Source organism: Monodon monoceros, unplaced genomic scaffold, assembly GCF_005190385.1.
Source record: "Monodon monoceros isolate NGI ecotype Baffin Bay Population unplaced genomic scaffold, NGI_Narwhal_1 Super_Scaffold_14, whole genome shotgun sequence".
NCBI classification, from domain to species: Eukaryota; Metazoa; Chordata; class Mammalia; order Artiodactyla; family Monodontidae; genus Monodon; species Monodon monoceros.
Window position 1 is genome coordinate 11,967,193 of NW_021703770.1, and position 20,876 is coordinate 11,988,068.

Here is a 20,876-nt window from a genome sequence, read left to right on the forward strand (position 1 = left end):
AAATGAGGATAATGATAATAATGCCTGCCTCACAGGTAAGGATTAGAGGAGTGAATACATATAAAGCTCTTAGGGTGGTGCTGGAGACAGTAAGCATTCAATAAATATTAGCTGCCACTATCTTGTTTCTCTGTTTAGTACCATCTTTATGAATTCTCTGTCATCTGAGGTGAGATCCTCAAGATCGAAGGTTCAGAAACCCAACTCTGCCAACCCACTGAAAATGGCCTCAGCCCACAGAGTCAGACACATAAAACCAGCCCCCTCAGCTTACTGAATGGCAAAAAGAACTGTAATTACTAGGTCAATATGTCATCTTTGTAAGCACGTCTATAGGGGCAGAAGAAAGCCTCTTAGAAGGTTGCTCGCTTGGCAGGGAGTAAAAGGGAGTAGAAGATGCTTGGTAATGCTAGGGGTGGAGTTCTGGCTCTGTGACAGCCAGCCTCGTCCACCTCCATCAGACTGGGAATTCCTTCTTCACAGACCCCACTCTCAATTTTGTGCAGGGGGCTATCTGCTTTAACAGAAGTTGCTTAAAACACATAACTCTGGAGCCTACTTTAGCCCATTTGCTTCCTCTGGAGATTTACTGTCCTCTGGAGACAGGCATTCATCTTTAGGTACTGTCTCGGGCAGCTTGGGCTACCATAACTAAATACCACAAACTGGTGGCTTAAACAACAGAAATGTATTTTCCTACAGTTCTAGAGCCTAGGATTCCAAGATCAGGGTGCTGGTTATGTCAGGTTCTGGTAAGGCCTTCTTCCTGGCTTGTAGATGGCCACTTTCTCACTGTGTCCTCACAAGTCAGAGAAAGGAAGCTCTGGTATCTGTTCCTCTTCTTATAAGGGCACTAATCCCACCACGGAGGCTTCATCCTCATGACCTCATTCTAATCCCAATTATCTCCCAAAGGCCCTACACCTCCAAATACCATCACATTTGGGGTTAGGGCTTTTACATATAAATTTGGGGGGGACACAAGCAGTATATAACAGGTATGTTAATCCTTTTGAGTGTTGATGCCTTCTGCATATCTTTGCTCTTATCCTCATAGGAAAGACAAACTCATTTCACTCTTGCCCTCAAGGGTCCAAGAGGTAATATACTGAAGACAGAGACATAAGGTGTCATGGAAACAGCTAGAAGAAAACAACTTTCAGGTTGTGCGTTTTTCTTTTTCACTTGACAGTATGTATGGGAGGACATTTGAAATTTTGAATAGGGCTCTTGGGGAAAGCTCACCAAGAAGCTAACATCTGAGTCAAGACTAAAGAGCACACCATGAAGATACCTGGGGAAAAGCATTCCAAACAGAAGGAACAGCAAATGTTGAGGACATGGGGGAGAAGCATGCCAACCACGGGGGAGGCAGAGCAAGGGGACAGTGCATCTGGAGGTGTGAGCGATGGGGCATCAGACAGGGAATGAAGGAGGCAGGCAGGGCTGTGGGGCTATTTTAGGGACTGATACCGAGCAGGACCCTGTGTGGCTCCTGGGCACAAAGCCTTTCTGTGTCCCCCATTTCTCTGATGACAGGAAACAGGCTTTATTCAGCCTCCATGACCCTCCCTGAGTTCCAATGGGCAGGTTCAAGTAGTTGTTAATTAGGGAAAGGAGGGGATGCAGAGACAGGGGAGGAACAAACAGTGAAGAGAAACCATAGTGCAGCCTTGGGATGAGGTCCTGGTTCCCCATCAAGGGATGCACACAACAACATCTTTAAGCTGTTTCGCAGATACTGAAACCCCCACCGTGTGGGAGAAGTTAACAGTTAATGGTTAAGGACAGTCTGCTGCCCACAAGCAGGAGACCCCAGACTGGCTGGAACCAGAAGGTTGATGATGCCGACTCCCTCCAAACCTCCCCACCAAACCATCAGGAGAATGTCCACCAGCTGATCACACCTCTTTGAACCACTCCTATAAAACTCCTCACTACCCCGTCTGGGTTGGGACACACAGTTTCAAGGGCATTAGTCTGCTGTGACCCCCTTTGCCTGGCAAAGCAATAAAGCTAATTCTTCTCTACCTCACCCAAAACTCTGTCTCCGAGATTTAATTTGGTGTTGGGGTAAGAGGCCGGATTTAGCTTCAGGACTTTGGCTTTTCTCCAAGGGAGACAGGGAGCCATAGAGTTTTGAGCAGACCTGGCTAGGCTCGCTGTCTCAGAAGATTGCTGGGGGCTGCTGTGTTGTGAATAGACTATAGGGGGGTGAGTCCTTCATCAGGGTCCCTTGGCCCCAGGCCTAGAAGTGGTTTGGGGAAAGCAGACAGAAATTGACCAACCAGATTTAGTGAGCCCAATGCCCCAGTTACTGGGTGGGTGGTCCCTCTAATCTGTCCTGCAGAAAGCTGCGCTGAACACTGTCTTCCTCTCTCTTGTCGGAGCTCTTCTTCCCTGGAAGCATGAAGAATGTCCAAGGAAAGAAAAGGAGGTTGGGTTTGCTCTGCCGAAGCTTCTCTCTCGTGATTGACAGCCTTGTCTCTTCTCTGAATAGCTCATCCTCCCCTTCTTGCACAAGAAGTGCAAAATAAGATTCTTAGAATTTAGATTTTTTTTGAAATTCCTACATTTGGATTTGCAGATATGCCAATATTTGGATTTGTAGAGCTGTAATTTAAGCTAGTCTCTCCCCTGGAACCACCTGGTGAAATGCATCTTTCATGAGGCTTCTGCAGGAGCCCAGCTACAAGCTCAGACTCCCCGGCACAAATCAAACTCTGGTTCAACACCAACAATATAATGTCAGGGGTCTCCTAAAACAGCCAGCTTCCAGGAGGCACAAGCCTCGGTGTTTTCCAACTGGTGATCCCTCTTCCAGGAAAGGGTTAAAAGCTTCCTCACAATTTAGGCCCAGGATTAATGCATGGAGAGCTGAAGGTCTGGGGCGGGTGACAGCCCCAGACCACTTCTCAGGGCATCTCCTCCACATACCAAACCACAGGGAAGACCAGCTCTTGCCCAGCCTGCTTGAGAGAGCCTGTTCTGGGGATCTGAGGGGAAAAGGAAATAAAATGCAGAAGCCAAGGAAAAGGATGACACTCAGCAGCCTCTGTGCTCCCTTCCTTAATCTGAAGATGGAGGAATCATTCAGCCAAAGTGCAAAACTGTTTCTGCAGGTTTTAAAGCCCAAGACAGGCTGGGAGGGTGAAGAGAGAGGGCGCAGCTGCAGGCCTGTCCTCTCAAAGAAGAGACAGGCCCTGCCCTCACCTCCTGGAAAGAATCCAAGTAAAAAAAGAAAAAAAAAAGAATGAATGCCAAAAGCATGTAATATTTATTGTCTCTTTTACTGGATAACCCCGTTTGCCTAGCTGCTGCTGTTTGCATAACCTCGCCTGGAGATGGCAACCCTTTATGAGAGTGAGGTCTGGACTAGAACACCTGACTTTCCTTTCTCCCCTCCCCCTTCCCTGCTCCACCCCCAGCAATATCCCCAATCCGCTCAGGGGCAGAAAAAGCAATGACCAGGTTAGGGAGCCACCAAGGTAGGGCAGCCAAGTGTCCCAGTTTGCCTAGGACATGGGACTTTCAGCGTGAAACCAGGATCGTCCTGGGCAAACTGTGACAAGTTGGTCACTCTACATCCAGAAGACAAAGCAGCCCCCTGGTCCTCAGACTGGCCAGTGTCTGGATGAACAACACACATGCTGGTACTCCTGAGGCCGCTTGACATGGCGTGAAAAGTATGGACTTGGAGCCAGCCAGATTTGGATTTGAATCCAGCTTCTCCCACTCATAAGCCATAAGATTCATACTCCTGAGCCTTTGTATCCTTATCTGGGAAGTGGAAAGAAACGGGATTGGTATGGAGATCTGGTAAGCTGACGCCTGTAACAAATGGTTATTCTTTGGCTTCCCATATTAAAATCATCATCTGGCTCTAACACGGCCCTAACCTAGGGTTTGGTAGGTGTAAATAACACGTGGCCTCCACACAGTCTTCAGGATTTTCGAGGTGCTTCCACATACACTGTCTCACATGACGATCCCCAAGCGAGGCAAATAGTATCACGAGCCCCACTTTAGAGTTTGGAAAAGGAGGCCCAGAGCAAGTAAGAGATGGCTCCAAGGTCACGAACCTGGCAAACAAGACGCCAACCCAGGTCATGTGTTTTCATTCTGCTACCACTCACTTTCTATGTCTCAACAGAACCCCAGCTGTGGGTGACAGGCACGGGGAAGTCTGGAAGTTTCCCAACATAAGGAAGTTGTGGAGGAACCTGTTTTCCAGCAAACTCACTCAGCTATCTGCCATTGCCGTGAGCCTGGGGCCCAGCCCTGGGAACAGGCAGAGTTAGACTGCCTGAGCAGACAACTCTGCTCTCCTGATTCTCTTTTGTACATTCTTGGGTCGAGCCATTTAAACCGAGATCTCCAATACACCTGCAGAGTCGGGGGCCAATGCCTTGTCAGGTAGAAACATCTCTTCTCGATTATTCCCCTCTGCTCTGGACAGGAATACTGTGAGAGCAATTAACTGGCATTCAACACAACTTGTTTTTATTGAGTGCCTCCTCCAAGGAGGTGTGTGGAATGTGACACTTGGGTCACTGCTGGGGGAGGATGAAGCTACAGTATGGCTGAGAATTCAAATCTAACGTTTGAATTGAATCTAATGGCTGCTCTTGGGGAAGGTGCCTTGGTGGCTTTATCCCTTGTTCACGAGGCTCCATCTGCAGGGAAGGCCTTTCCTCCCTATGGCCTGGTCATTTATAGGAGCTGCTTCCTCTCTCATCCCTTTACAGTCCATTTCCCATAGGGCAGCCAGAGTGACAACCCTAAACCCCCAAAGCTTTCCCATGGCTCTAACTGCACCCCCTTATCACATACCTTCTCACTGACTGTGCTCTAGTCGCAACCTTTTATCCCCCCTTTTTCCTAAACACTCCAATTCCTTCTCACCTCAGGCCTTTGCTCTTGGTGTTCCCTGTGGAGGGAATGCCAAGGCCACCTCCTTCTCATCCTTCAAGTCTCAGCCCAAGTTTCACTTCTTTAGGAGCCCATCTCTGACCATTTTATCCAAAGTAGGCCAACTCACCCCTGCCACCCTCTCTGTAGCCACAGTTATTAAACCCCATTACCCTAGTCTATTTCTTTATGGCCCTTATCACTTTCAGAAAGGAATATACAGTTACTTAAACTTGTCAATTGTCTCCTCCTGTCAACACATAAAAGCCATTAAGAGAAAGGACTTTGTATACTGAGTCCGTGGCTTTTTATCTCTGGAGCCCAGTAAACCCAGACACTCAAATATTTGTTAAATATTGAAGAATGTATTTGTCTCTGTTTAAAACAAAGTGGTTATGAGCACAGGCCTTGAAGTCAAGCAGACCTGTGAGATCTTACCAGCTGGAAGAAGTCACTTAGCCTCTCTAAACTTAATTGTCTTTTATAACAGAATTAGAAGCTCACTCAATGGTAGATGTCATTGTTAATTTTAGAGTTGTGTCACCCCCACTAGTCCAAGCCCCTGATGGCAGGCACTTTAACATTCACCTTTGTATCAACATGTCTTGAAACTTCCCCTCAGCATCCTCTACTTTCCCTTCCTGTAGGACATGTCACACTGTCTTAAAGGAGTCTATATATTTCATGGGGACATGAATACCTACAAAACCTAACACAGTGCCTGTTGTACTTGTAGAATAAATGTGTGGTGTTTAAGACTAACAGGTGCCTAGCAGGTCTTCAAGAAATATATTTTGAATCAAGCTCTCTTTACTATTATTTTTTTATTGGAGTTTAATTGTTTTACAGTGGTGTGTTAGTTTCTGCTGTACAACGAGGTGAATCAGCTGTATGTGTACATATGTCCCCTCCCTCTTGGACCTCCCTCGCATACCCCCATCCCGCCCTCTAGGTCATCACAGAGGACCGAGCTGAGCTCCCTGTGCTGTACCGCAGGTTCCCACTAGTTAGCTATTTTACACATGGTAGTGTATTTATGTCAAACCTAATCTTGCAATTCATCCCCCCCTCCCCTCCCCACCCCAGGAGCCCACACATCTGTTCTCTACATCTGCGTCTCTATTCCTGCCCTGGAAATAGGTTCATCTGTACTATTTTTCTAGATTCCACATATATGTGTAAATATACAATATTTGTTTTTCTTTTTTTTCCCCATCTTTACTGGAGTATAATTGCTTTACAATGTTGGGTTCGTTTCTGCTGTACAACAAAGTGAATCAGCTATACATATACATATATCCCCATATCTCCCCCCTCTTGAGCCTCCCTCCCACCCTCCCTATCCCATCCCTCTAGGTCTTCACAAAACATCCAACTGATCTCCCTGTGCTATGCAGCAGCTTCCCAATAGCCATCCATTTTACATGTGGTAGTGCATATATGTCAATGCTACTCTCTCACTTCATCCCAGCTTCCCTTTCCCCCGCTGTGTCCTCAAGTCCGTTCTCTGCGTCTGCGTCTTTATTTCTGCCCTACCACTAGGTTCATCAGTACTGCTTTTTAAGATTCCATATATATATGTGTTAGCATACGGTATTTTTCTCTTTCTGACTTACTTCATTATGTATGATAGTCTCTAGGTCCATCCATGTCTCTACAACTGACCCAATTTCGTTCCTTTTTATGGCTGAGTAATATTCCATTGTATATATGTACCACCATGAGGTATCACCTCACACCGGTCAGAATGGCCATCATCAAAAAAAATCTACAAGCAATAAATGCTGGAGAGGGTGTGGAGAGAAGGGAACCCTCTTGCACTGTTGGTGGGAATGTAAATTAATACAACCACTTTGGAGAACAGTATAGAGGTTACTTAAAAAACTAAAAACATAACTACCATATGACCCAGCAATCCCACTACTGGGCATATACCCTGAGAAAACCGTAATTTAAAGAGACACACGCACCCCACTGTTCATTGCAGCACTATTTACAACAGCCAGGTCATGGAAACAACTGAAATGTCCATTGACAGATGAATGGATAAAGAAGTTGTGAATCAAGCTCTCTTTAGAAGACATTTTAAATATATGAATTAAAGAATAATACCAGATGCTATGTGATCAAGTGCTGACTTACATATTATCAAGTGATACAATGTATAATGTAAAAATTTGATGGCAGAGGTGGCCAACACAGAGTCTCCCAGGGCCAGTCAAGGAACTAGTAAGTGAGGTGGGTAGGACAGGGACTGGGGCCAACTGGAGGCTACATCTCATCTCCAAGGCAACCACTGCTCAGCTCTAGCTTTTTGTTGCCATCCTGGAATGTGGGCCCAGTGGTCTCATATATTAGCACTTTCAAGTGAATCTGAAAATCTGAATTTTTATGTGAGATTTCCCAAGTCTCCAAATTATTGACAGTTAATTTAAATTTATTAAACAAGCATTGAGATGAGCAAAGCATGTTTGGGAGCCATTCTGTAAACTATGACCAAGAGCCCTGGGGGATCAGATGGAGGCTGGGCCCTAAACAGGCATTCATGGAAGAAGTTACACAGGAGACAGGTTATTGATATGTCCAAGAATTCCCCTAAGGCGTCCATCAAGCATTTATTGAGTACTTACTGAGTGCCAGGCATTGGGATATAAAAATGACTCAGAGCCTGTTCCCTCTGAGACTTTATAGTTGGTCAGTTCAAGAACTGTTGTTGAGCCACAACCGGGTACCTGAACAGAGCTCATAAAGGCAATAGGCTAGACACCTGGACAACAAGGTGTTGTTTCCTTACTCATTAGATCTGTGCCTCAGAGTGCTGGCAGCAAACTGTCATACTACTGTGTCCTTCTATGGATTCTCCCATCTCAAGGCAAACTACCCAGTACCACCTAGGGGCAAAGTGGCCTATCACAGCTGATGGTAGCAGAGGTTCCCCAGCCTGACAGACATGGGATGACTTGCCATTGCCTCTTTCAGTCTAAACCCCCTCCCTCCCTGTAAAATGGGCGTCTACATGAGCTCACATGCTAGTGGCAAATACTAGTCAGGTTAAACAGCAGCTCCCAGAGCACGTGTTATGAAAAAGTCCAGGGAGGAGACTCATCTGATCACACGTGCCTGAGGCTGGTCAGAAAATACTTAATCTATACAGCAGACATACAGAAGTCTCTTTTGGTCTAACTTATACTGTGATCTTAGACTTGCTGAAGGACTAACTTCCATCACAGCCCTGCCAATATTGATTGTTGGGGCTCAAAAGTACGTAAGTAGATTTTTTTTTTCCCCCTCAAACTAAAAAGGATCACAGTGGTGTTAGTATATTCCTGTTTCCACTGGTCAGTATACACACTGAATAATAGTGTTACCTGGAAAAACTGAGTGAGAAGAAACAGTGATGGAAAACAGGGTAGAGGAGGTCTTGAGTTGCATTCTTAATTCCACCAAGAATTACTTTGGGTGTTCCAGTGTTCCAGTGAAAGTCTAAGCTTGTTTATTGTCATCCCTCCACCCCGACTCCAATCCATTATTTAAAAAAAGAAAAAAAAAAAGAAAAGAAAAACCACTTTGTTAGCTTCCATCTTAGGTACAAGAAACAAAACCAACAAAGAGGGGAGAGGCAGGAACTGTACTCTTGTAGTGGAGGTTAATAGGCAATACTAGTCTCCTGTCACTTCCTTCTGTAAGTCAGCAGGAAGGAAATATATCCACAGAGGGCCTCTGCTAATATGTTCTTAAAGACAATTAGGCAATTCCTACATCCTCTACCCCCAAAATAAACAAGCAGAGGTGAATGCTTTCTTTCACTATCCCATGTATGAACTGGTAACTCTCAAAACAACAATGGAGGTTATGAAATCAACTTTGTTCTAACTTCGAGGGACATTATTAAGAGCCCGGGTCTTGGAACCAAGTCAGCAACTAAGTCTTCATTCTGTTTTATACTGTTTCCTTTCTGTGAATTTTTTTTCCTATCTGAAAGTTTCACAGGGCTTATTCTGGTAATACCTCTAAACGGAAGCACTCCTCCAGCTGTCCTAGTACAAAATTCTCTTCTGTGACCTTTGGTAAGAAATCGGTTCTAGGAAAGGAAAGAAAGAAGCAAAAGTTTGTTTGCTTTCTAACGACTGTTCCTCCCTCTCCAGGTACTCTGGGGATGAAGAGACGAAGGGGAAACGGAACACACACCAAACTCTTAATCCCTCTCTCCTTTCTACACTGGCAGGTGGCGTTTGCTTTCCAACTCCATTTTGAAGCTCACAGCTCCGAAAAATACGACCTGAGCAAGCAGCGAGGACTTCACAACAAGGTCTTGCTCTAAGAAGGTAAGCAAAGATCCTACTGGTTAGGCGCGAAGACCGCCAGTCCAGTCAACCCATCGGTTATTTACCGGCGGGATTTAAATCCGCTCCGGAGCGGGGGCGTGGCCTGGGCGGAGCCCCGTGACCCGTGTGGGCGGGGCGGAGGCGGGGATGCCTGAGGCTCAGCGCCGTGCAGGAAAGACCCGGGCTCCGGGAGCGAGCGCCTGTCTCTTTAAATGCCAGCGGCTGCTCTCCCGCCCTGGGAGCCCGGAGCCGGATCTACAATCCCGTCTCTCCCGCTCCGGCGCTTGTTGCTCGCCCGGACCGAGCGGGAGCTGCCGCCGTGGGGCACCAAGGCTGCTTCCTTCTCCTTCTAAGGAGCCCCACCTCCCCCAAGAGCAGGTTGAAGGGGAGAAGCGGCCCCAGGCAGAGGGAAGGGGTGCTGTGTGAAGAGGCGCCGCTCCCCACCTTCAAGTCTTGAGGCGCTGCGTAGCCGCGGGGGCAAGACATGCGCTGCTCCCCCATGACCAGCCTCGCAGCCGCTGGCGCCCGGAGAGGAGAGACTGCGGAGCGCACACCTGCAAACTCGCCCTAGAAGTCTCAGGGTGCGGCGGGGGGCCCCTCCCAATTCTCCACGGCCTCCACCTCTAGGCGGGTGAGTTTGCGCAGGTAACCCGAGCTAGAGGGCGGGCGCGCGGGGGGAGGGGCGGGCAAGACGGGAGGAGAAAGCACCGCAGGTGAGCCAGGTAGGGCGGCTCACCTGCCCGGGCCGCGCTGCGGGGTCCTAGCCGGTTTCCTCAGCGATTGATATGGGGGCGTCTCTTGGGTAACTTAGGACCCTGAGGTGAAAGGAGGGGGCTAGGAAAGGGGAATTAAAGTTTCTTTTCCTTTCTCCCTCCTGCTTGGGATTGGCAGGTAGGGCGCTGGCGGAAGCGGTAGGAGTCGCTGATGCAATGGGCTTTTGCCTGGGCGAGGTGAAGGGCTGGGGGCGGGGGAGAGCTGGAGTTGCCCGGCCTCCTGCGACCGTGACCCTGGAGGCGGAAAAGTGAGGAAAAGCTCGCCACATCTGAGACTTCCCGTAAAATGGCTCCAAGTGCCCGACACCCAACCTTTCTTTCTCCTCTTAAGAACAAATCGCACGTTTCACGGAAGGGCTCCTACATGGCTTCCTTGCCTTCCTCTCCCAACAGGTGGTCTGAGCCCCTGTCCGGGGACCTGTGCCAATGACCCTAGTGGTGGTTTCGCTTTCTCCTCTCACGGCGGTGTGAACGTGTGTCCGCAGCGTGATGGGCAACCAGGTGGAGAAACTGACCCACCTAAGTTATAAGGAAGTTCCCACTGCCGACCCGACGGGCGTGGACCGGGACGACGGGCCCCGCATCGGGGTCTCCTACATTTTCTCCAATGACGACGAGGACGTGGAGCCGCAGCCGCCGCCCCAGGGGCCGGATGGCGGTGACGGCGGTTTGCCTGACGGCGGGGACGGGCTGCCGCTGCCCTCGCCGCAGCCCTATGACCCGCGGCTGCACGAGGTGGAGTGCTCCGTGTTCTACCGGGACGAGTGCATCTACCAGAAAAGCTTCGCGCCGGGCTCCGCGGCGCTGAGCACCTACACGCCCGAGAACCTGCTCAACAAGTGCAGGCCTGGCGACCTGGTGGAGTTCGTGTCGCAGGCGCAGTACCCGCACTGGGCTGTCTACGTGGGCAACTTCCAGGTGGTGCACTTGCACCGGCTGGAGGTGAGCAACAGCTTCCTGACGGACGCGAGCCAGGGCCGGCGCGGCCGCGTGGTAAACGAGCTGTACCGCTACAAGCCGCTGAGCCCCAGCGCCGTGGTGCGCAACGCGCTGGCGCACGTGGGCGCCAAGGAGCGCGAGCTGAGCTGGCGCAACTCGGAGAGCTTCGCCGCCTGGTGCCGCTACGGCAAGCGCGAATTCAAGATCGGCGGCGAGCTGCGCATCGGTAAGCAGCCCTACCGGCTGCAGATCCAGCTCTCTGCGCAGCGTAGCCACACGCTCGAGTTCCAGAGCTTGGAGGACCTGATCATGGAGAAGCGGCGCAACGACCAGATCGGGCGCACCGCGGTGCTGCAGGAGCTCGCCACGCACCTGCACCCCGTCGAGCCGGACGTAAGCGACAGCGACGCCGCGCGGACTACGCCGCCTCCCGGGCGCCCCCCCGCGCCCGCCCGGGAGGAGGGGGCCCGAGAGGCGGTGGTTCGCTGACCGGCGAGCTGAGAGCGGAGCTGTGTGAGGGAGCTGTTTGTAGCAGCCGCTGCTCCCTCCCTCCTCTCACTCCCTCCTCCACCACCTTCTGGGCCCCATCTGGGCTCCTGGGCCATTTGGAAAACGGAGAGTTGGCGAAAAGCGCAGCCAGCTGTGGCTTGAGTTTGTTATCTTGGACGGAGGAGGAAGAGGGAGCAGGTAGGAGCACTTTGGCCGGGGGCGCTTCTGGGCTTCTTGCCCGCCGGCTCAATCTGTCTTCCTTTCCCGAGGTGAGGCACACTGTGGACTTGCCAGACACTTAATCCCTGCTGGACTTGGGTCCAAAAATCGACGCCTCTTATGCACTTAGGGGTGGAGAAAAGTTCAGAGTACCAATGCCTGCTGTTGCCTTCCGACCGCTTCCCCTCCTACCATGGGCTTGGAGGATGCCCTGTAGTAAAGCCAGAGCAGGTTTGTGGTGGTGCTACCTCCAAAGAGCAGTGTGAGCGATTCGGGAAGCTGGTGTGATTTATCTTGTGGTTTTTCTGGGGTGCAAGGCTGGTAAAACCAGGACCAGGTCTGGGAGCCGCAGACTGAAATCAGGCAACCCCCTGTGAAGTGTAAGAAGTAGTTGAGTAAACTTGGGCTACAAAACAAAGATTTTGCTACTTGCCCCCTCCCCATCCCCAAGCGATTTGTCTTCTGGAGCTGGCTTCCAGCTGAGTCTCCTGGGCCATCGCCACTTCCCAGGTTACATGTAAATCATTGTCAGGGGCCAGCTAAAGGAAGGATTCAATTTTGGTTCTGTTTTGCTGCCTTTGTTTCTCGCTTGCTATTGTAGGCACTTACAGCTGTGGTATTTGTTATCAAAGGAGGGAATAGCCCTTTGTGTCTCTGATCTAATTAAGCCTGCTTGGCCATGTTCATCCCCAGGTCACACGGGAGGTTGGCTGCTGCCACCCCATAAGGTATCCACTACAGAAACAGCCAAACAGGGTTGCCCTGGCAGGAATCAGTCAGTTTCCTGTCCATTCCCCCACCTGACTCTCTTCCTGAATAGTGAAGGTAACTTTTTTTTTTTTTAATTTAAGGCTTTGGTGTGGTGGTCCTGTGAATTTCTTTTTTTTCCTTCATTGCCTCATTCCCCTCACTCAGTTTTGTTTTGCTGGTGGTAAAATCTTAGGCTTGAGGCATATTTCAGTGATAGTTGTTTATTTTGGTAGCCACACTCGATGCAGTTTAATTCAGGGTGTAAAGTCTTGTTATATTGCTGCAGTCTTCTTGTCGCTTGGAGAACACCCCTTCAGAATGCTTTCTCAATGAAGAGGGGTGACAGCAATCATAAATAAATGCAGCCTGGTGTAGTCAGCGCCAGATCTGGTGACAGTCCTAACGCATGGATTGGTGGTTGTGGGATCTGTCCGAAGCAGGATGGCTGATACTATTTGAATCTGCTGCTGTGTTTGCTTTACTCTGAGGCTTTAAAAAATGTACAGTCTGTCCTTTGTTTTCCTGTGAGCTCTTTAATGATACGTGCCCTTGATTTCAGAACCCTCTGCTGTACAGTGGCATCGCTAATGCTGTCTCAAAAGTTGAGTGAAGTTTCTTTTTTTTCTCTTGGGAATCATTATAGATTACGCTGAACAAGTCATTTTGTGACCCAATTCTTACAGCTGGAGTAGACTCATACTTGAGTGTTCCACAGTGGTGGCCATCCTCAGGCCTCCTGCCTGGAGATCTTTAAATCAAGGCAACAAAACTTGAAGGATTTCCTTGTACACGTACTTTTTTTAAACTTGGGAATTTGAGGCCATAATTTTTAAAAGCCTAGACCTTTATAGCACCTCAACATGAAATTATTTCATTACAAGGGCATTAGCTATGTTCCCTGTTTTAACAGGAATCTCCAAACAGGTCCTGTCAATGTTAAAGATGAACCACACTCAGCCCTGGTCCAGGAATTTGGAGAAGCGTCAGTCTCCTGTTGGAAATGTTGATCTAGTTTTCTTGTTTAATAATCTCGCAGCTTTGCGTTTGTATTGTTTTGCTCATGGAAAAGCGGAGCAAGGTAAACGTGGGTAAAGACATTTAGGAGAGCCTTCTAGATTTGGATTGTCTTTTATGTTTAACACCATCAAAGAAAGTTGAATGTAATGACATTGTGCAGACAGCAAGAGAAGAACAGAGCGGCACTGTCTAGCAGCTCTGGGCTAGCCAGCCAGCTCTCTTTTCCACTGCTCAGTCTCTGTCTCTCTCCTTCACCCCTCAATGGAAAGTGAATGTCATTGGTCACACCGAGTGACTCTGTTACAAACAGCTTTGTGAGAAACCTCAACTTGAAGGAAGAACTCTTATAAAATCCATATCAGTAGTAGCATTCTCCCTCTAGAGAAGAGGTTTTTGATAACAGGGCTTGAACATGATCTAGAAGAGGAAAGATCTACTCCAGATGCTGCTTTATCACGTGTTTTTACAGGGTACCAGAGATGTGAAGTACGTAATGCTTCGGAACAGTGATTCTGTTGGAAGTTTTATTAGGGTCATCATGCCTAAAGTAAAGCACCAACCAGCCACTGAAGGTTGCAAGGAAAGGGGACTGAATCAACTGTTGGCATCTTTCTCGAAGATGGCAGTGTTGTGGATAAGAGTTTTTAATGTCCAGGCAATGGCTACATCTGGCACTTTAAAAAAAAAAATATATATATATATATATATATATATTTAATAATTTTTGTTTCTCCTTAGGACTAAGATTCTAGAACTGTTTTGTACTGTGAATTACGGATGCTCTTTGAAGGCAAGGAATATTGATTCTAATGTTCTTTAGAAGCTCTGGCAGGGATAAGCAGGACACCCAACTGGAACGGATGCTAAATGTAATCAGACAAATTATATTTTCTTACTTGAGCAAATATTTTATTGAGACTGCTTATGTATGGCAAAGGAGCCTACAACTTCAGCTACACAACTTTTTATATTGAAAGAACTCATAGTTTTTGTAGTTTTATTCTACATTTAATTAAAAATGACTTTATAGCACTAACAAGCCTAGCAGAAGACTTTACTCCAGACCTTTAAGGAAATTTTTAGTTTTTATGAAAAATGACACTTCAGTAGTTAAATTTCTCATGTCTTTGCTGCTTCTGGCCCTAAGAGCACCAGTCGACAACACCATAACCACATGGAAACATATTTTTGGAAGCAAAACTTTAATTTTCTACAACATATGCTATGGAGAGTGAAGAAAATTTAAGGATTACTTGTTTTCTATTTTTTTTCTCTTAACAAAATGGAATCCACTGTGTTGAAGACTCTTGATATTATGTGATTGTCTAACCATTGTTTTTTTGTAAATTAAAATAAAATCTAGTGTGATCATCATTGAAAGGATTTGTTTGGAAAGTTACATTTTATTTGTGAATTTTTTTTTTTAATCAGGTAACTATAAACTTGACTGGTTTATTCAGCTTTTCATTGTTTTGTTCTTAGCGATACTTGTGACCCATGGAGAATTACATTGACTAACTTGATAAATTTCATGTATTTTATTTCCTAGTGAATTGTGTAAACTTGACTTTTGTTGAAGATTGTATGTTAAATCAATGTTACGTTCTCACACCACTTCTTGAGAAGGAGGTTCAGATTTGAAATTGTATCATTTCCTTCAAAATGAAGGGCAAGTGCTTAGTTAAATAAAAGATTGATGACGTCTTTTAAACCATTTCCTCTTCACTATGTCTTATTACAATAGAATCTGTCAAGTCCTTTTGACAAATGCTCTGAGGGTTTCCAATAAACCATTCATTAGAGTTAACTCTATTTATATATGGGTTTTTTCCATTTGTATACTTTCTGCCATTTTTGGTCCAAATCCAGGCTCCTCAGCTTAACTGCAATTTTTCTGAAATATTAAGTGTGTTTCATCTTTACATTACTCAGTAAACATTTTGATGAATTCATTTAGTGACTGAAAACCCTCCCTGCATTTACTGTGTGGGAATTAATCACCTATTGCTTCTAGGCTCCATGTTCATGAAGAACATCTCGTGAACATACATTTCCAATACCCATTGATTTTTTTCAGGATCAGTGCAAACGTTGCCAGAAGCCACACTCACATTTTGGAGTCTGTACTGGGGAGGTTTGGTAATAAGATCAGTAACCCATGTTGCGTCTTAGGTGGTTTCAGAATCCCAGACAAAGGGAATGGGCTCGCTGAGTGATTTAATTACAGAAAACAGGCCCATGTGATCAAGTGGCACTGCTGACGTGATAAAGGATGCAGGTGCCAGCAGTAGGTACAGGAGCAGATGTGGCCTCTGGGACTGGCGTGTGGGAGGCCACCAGCACTCCTTAGACCAGCACCTGAAGTCACTGCCACAGTCCTGTGAGGCTCAAAAACCTGGGCTCCATCAACAGGCTCCCGTGAGGATTTTAAATAGGAAGAGTGTTGAATGCTGAAGGTTATCGAGAGCTCAAGCAGCAGTGAGACCATTTTTCCCTAGAGTGGTTGTCCTTAATTTACCATGGTTCTCATTGCACAGGAAAGTAGAGGGAAGGGAGTCTAATATAGAATGTGCATATATTTTGGGGTGATTTTGGTGGAGGCCGCTGTTCCTCTTTCTCCTAAATGGACTGAGTTTGCTTAATGTAGGAAAATGACATGTTTGGAAGTGTTTAAAAGGACCTCCAAAATGAACAGGCCCAAAATGTGTGCAAAAGGGCTTTTATTTCCCTTTACTGAGTTTCCTGGAAAAACTGCTTATTAAACACAATTTTATCTGCACAGTAGATGCAAGAAAGGTTAGTGTCTGTGATTTGCAATCACAGCAAGGTACTGAGTATGAAGGGCTAGAGGATGCTGAGCCCTAGACGAGATACTAGAACATAAAAAGTTTAGAGACGAGCAAAAACCTTAGATAATCTCTACCTCTGAGCTTGTTTCTAAGGGGAAATCAAATTTCACTCATACATGTAGAACAAATATAATGAAAGGTGGTCCTGTGACGTGCTGATGGTTGATCGGTATTCAAATAAAGCAGATATGTGTAGGTTTAATTGGAGAACTCAGAGAAATTGGAGAAATCAGATCAAAGCCCTGAAGGTGCAACGATGATAGAGGAAAGGATGTAACTAATATAACTAATATTCATGAAGTATTTAATGGGGAGTCTCCTAAATTCCATTGCCTAAGGTAAACCAGATCCACAGTGTCCGTCCTCATGTGACTTACTTTCTAATTGATAAGACAGATAACTGCTTACTACCAAAATCTTCACAAGAAGGAATTTAGAGATGTGATAGGTGCAGTGAAAGAAATGCGCAGGGTGTAGGGAGAGGCTCTCTCTCCATCACTGAGTCAGTAGGCTTCCCTGAAGATGCATTTATGCTGAACTTCGGAAGGGGTAGAGGAGAAAGCCAGGTGCTTCAGAGTGGATACTGATGACATTAATTCAGGGAGGAAGGCTGGGGAGTAAATGAATGAACGTTGAGTGCTCTCAGAATGCCTTTGCTTAATGCTCCAGTGGTAGCCATTTCTCCTTGGGGTTCCCTTCTGCAAACTGTTGTCTAATTCATTGTATCTGACACTTAACACAGGAACAGGCAGAGATACTCTCAAAGTTTGAGTGAGTGAATGAAATTGGAGGTTGGGATTTGTTGGTCTAGAAAGCCCTATTAACTCAAGGTGATGTCAGGACTGTGGTTTGAAGAGGTGAAGTCACAGTGGTTTTTAGGATGGATTGAACAGGGAGAGCAAATGTGACTGCCCTCCCCTCTTCCAGAGCTAGAGGCTGTACTGCTCATGCTATTGATGGCTTATATTGCCAGCCAGGTAATGATGTGTGTGAATTCGGGCCTTTGCCCAGTGCAAGTGAAAGGAGAAGCGGCCAGGCTAGGCTTGAGAGGGACAGAGGTAAGCGGGAGCAACAGGTTTTATAGCCTGCGCGCCATAGCCTTGGAGCCATGATTGAAACAGAGGTTCTTTTATACAATTGGCTAACACAAGCCGCTGCTATGATACAGTCTCTCATACCTTGTCTAGTGTGGCCATAAATGACTCAAAAGATTAGCTCACTGCTCTTTTGGGAAACTTGTGCAACAATGTAATTAACTCCCAAGGTTTGATTATCAACATTCCGTGCCTTCTTTTTAACCTCATAACTTTGAGGATTCTCAGTTGTTGGGCTAAACTGGAGGTAGAGGGTCTGGTCCTAGGCCCACAGAATCAAATAGCAGTTAAGGCTTGACAGTCAAACTACCTGGGTTTCTCTACTCTGGTCCTGCTGGTAACATTGGGAGAAAGTAGACACCTGCTTGGAAACTTTATTTCTTCCTATGTGCAATGTGGCTTATTGCATTGGTCAATTCAATTCTGAATATCAGTTATATTTCTAAAATAACATAATATATGATACATGTAATATAACATAGTAATAGTATCAACTTCACATGGTTGTTTTTGAGTCCAAAATGAAACAATGCACATAAAGCCCAGATCATTAGCTACTGAGATTAACTAAAGAAAATCTGGGATATTATAGGTGTTCAAAAGCCTTATTCAAAATAAAGTTACTGTCTGGGAGAGAGAAGTCTTCCCTTTAGTCTTAGAGAATTTCTTAGCTAAATAACTCTAGTTAATATGTAAGTTGTTGAGTTCCTGCTGTAGTGTTTGAAATGTTTCTTGAGCTTTGATCTTTAGTAGAAGAACCATTTAACTTGTTTCTACATTTTATATGTTTACTCATTAATTCAACAAGTTATTTCCTGTGAACTTCTAAGGTGCTAGGTGCTGGAGAGCCAAGAGGGGATAAGAAGGGATTATTGCAATAGATAGTAATATTGACAGTGATGAGGTCACCTTGCCTACGCTGTCCTATTTTAATCATCACAATAGCCTTTCTGGACAGATACTAATATCTTCATTTAAGAGTTGAGGAAACAGGTTTAGAGAAATGAGGTGATTTGTACATGGACACGTAGCTAATAATCGACTGCTTCTGGCCAGGGGCAGGAATGCTGGCCTTCCAAGCCCTAGGCCATGGTTCCTCCACTGAGAAATCATCTGACCACTTCTACCCTTTGGCTCCTCCCCCCTTCTCCTTACCCTGGGAGAATGCATAGCACCTTATTCTGCTCCAACTTTTGGCATGCAGCTCGATCTGAGTAACACACATATTTTCACTCTTGTTGCAGCAACTCTGGAGCAAGTGACTTTGGGATGCAAAAAGAGGCAGGAAAAAGAGGAAAGGCAACTCTCAGCCATGAGGAATTTTACGTCCTTATCCATCCTGTGTAATAGTGACAGGACTAGGGTAAAATTGGCCAACCCATAATTATGCCCCCTTCCCTGTGGCTGGGCACTGTGACAATCCCTCCTCAAACTTCCCCTCTTCTCTCTGCCCTTTTGTGACTCTTTTTACCTCTCCAGGCTGAGGTCAGGTCACACAGGCCTGCTTCCAGCTGACCTGCTATGTGACCTTGCCAAGTTAGTAACTTTTTAAAGCCACCTTGACTTATTTAAAAATTAGTGCCTCCAACATAGAGGCGTTCACTGGCTTACACGAGACAAAGTAAATCAAACACATATGGGACACTTAGGTGTGGCATGGTGGCCGTATTGGTTGGCTCTGCCACAAATGGCTCTGTTAAGAATATATGACCCTGGACTTCCCTGGTGGCGCAGTGGTTAAGAATCCGCCTGCCAATGCAGGGGACGTGGGTTCGAGCCCTGGTCCAGGAAGATCCCACATGCCGTGGAGCAACTAAGCCCGTGTGCCACAATTACTAAGCCTGCGCTCTAGAGCCCACGAGCCACAACTACTGAGCCCGCGTGCCACAAATACTGAAGCCTGCGCACCTAGAGCCCATGCTCCACAACAAGAAGAGCCACCGCAATGAGAAACCTGCGCACTGCAACAAAGAGTAGCCCCCGCTCGCGGCAACTAGAGAAAGCCTGCGGGCAGCAATGAAGACCCAACTCGGCCAAAAATAAATAAATAAATTTATATTTAAAAAAAGAGAGAATATATGACCTTGAGGAAATCCCTTTACCCTCTAGGACCCTGGATCTACGTTTCTGTGTGTGGAGCACCCAACTCGAGCTGGAGTCTATGACAAAATTCCAAGTGCAACTTTGAGATGGTTATATTAGTTGCTCTACTTATAATTAATTAATACTAATTAATACTGATTCCTTGGCCATAACCCTAAACCTTGCCTCATTCACATAAAAAATTAATATGTAAAATGTAAAAAAGTTAGTGATAGTAATAATATGATGGAATTTCAGGGAGTGTTTTATTGTGAAAAGTAGGAACTGTACACAAAACTTTTTTTTGAGAATTGGCAAATTTTTTTATGATCTTGCATATTAGAAGTCCAGATCTGGGCCATGGATAAGGAAAAAGATGATGATAGAAATAAATTAATCCATGTCTCCTTTATTTTGGAAAAAGTGCTTAGAATTTTTGTTTTTAATTTTGCTTTTCGAACACTGATTCCTCCCCCCATTCCCCCCTCCCACACACACTCGAGTACATTTCTCTTTGCTACCTGGCTCTACTCTTGGCCAATACATCATACCCATGAGAGAATTCTCCTTTATCTTCAATAGATAGGCGTGATTTATTTTACTTTATTTTAATGGGGTCTATTTCTTTTTGTATTTGAGAAAGAGCAAGGTTGTTCATAAAGCCATAAAACATCACATGGTGACAGTTCTTTGCGCTGACATCTATTTTACTACTTTAAAAAATACTAATAGACTTAATTTTTTTAGAGTAGTTTTAGATTTACAGAAAAATTGAGTGGAAAGCACAGAATTCCCATATAACCCCCCTCCTAACCACACAGCCTCCCCTTCCATCAACATGGGTATCAGAGTGGTGCCTTTGTTACAATGGATGAACCAACATTGACTCGTCATTATCAACCATAGTTTACACTAGTTTTCACTCTTTGCGTTGTACATTCATTGGTTTTGAGAAATGCATCCACCATTATAGTATCATACAAAGGAGTTTTACACAAGACATGTTCTTTATTTCTTTCCCTTCCCAAGCTAAGAATTGGACTATTTTCAGCTTCTCTTATCAAACCTTAAGAGACACTTCTCTGCTGGGCCCTCCTGCTTTCTTTGCCCTCCCGATGGACATTCCTGGCTAGAACTGTGTTCATTCATTCTCTAAGTATTTATTGGGGCCTACCGGGCAATGTGCTACTCGCTAGGGCTAGAAATAGGAATGCCGCAGGGCCCCTATGCTACGAGCGCCTGCCCACATTCCGCTGAGGAAAACAGGCAAACAATGAATGCAATACCTTGTGATTAAAGTGTGATGGTTGGAGGATAGGTAGGCATCAGGAATTATGGTGGCACTGGAGGGGCAGGGGGTCTGGTGGCTAACCCCACATAGTGGGGTGGGGAAGGGTCCAGGATAGGCTTCCTGGGTAGACTTAAGCA

General features: G+C 46.1%; 1 protein-coding gene across 4 annotated transcripts in view; it reads left to right on the forward strand.

Annotated features, from left to right (window-relative positions):
• Positions 1 to 9,434: 9,434 nt before the first annotated feature.
• LRATD2 (LRAT domain containing 2) overlaps positions 9,435 to 20,876 on the forward strand; it is a 92,518-nt gene continuing 81,076 nt past the window's right edge. For 2 of the 4 annotated variants that reach the window (XR_003793596.1, XR_003793597.1), the window contains exons 1-2: positions 9,435 to 9,867; positions 10,403 to 11,635. Coding sequence is in view for 2 of the 4 variants with exons in the window: in XM_029223150.1 (XP_029078983.1) it covers positions 10,499 to 11,437 (939 nt within the window). In the remaining 2 variants the exon portion in view is untranslated. Of the gene's footprint in view, positions 9,868 to 9,981; positions 10,039 to 10,402; positions 15,132 to 20,876 lie in introns of those variants that run through there. The other 2 variants (XM_029223150.1, XM_029223151.1) reach the window with 2 other exon arrangements.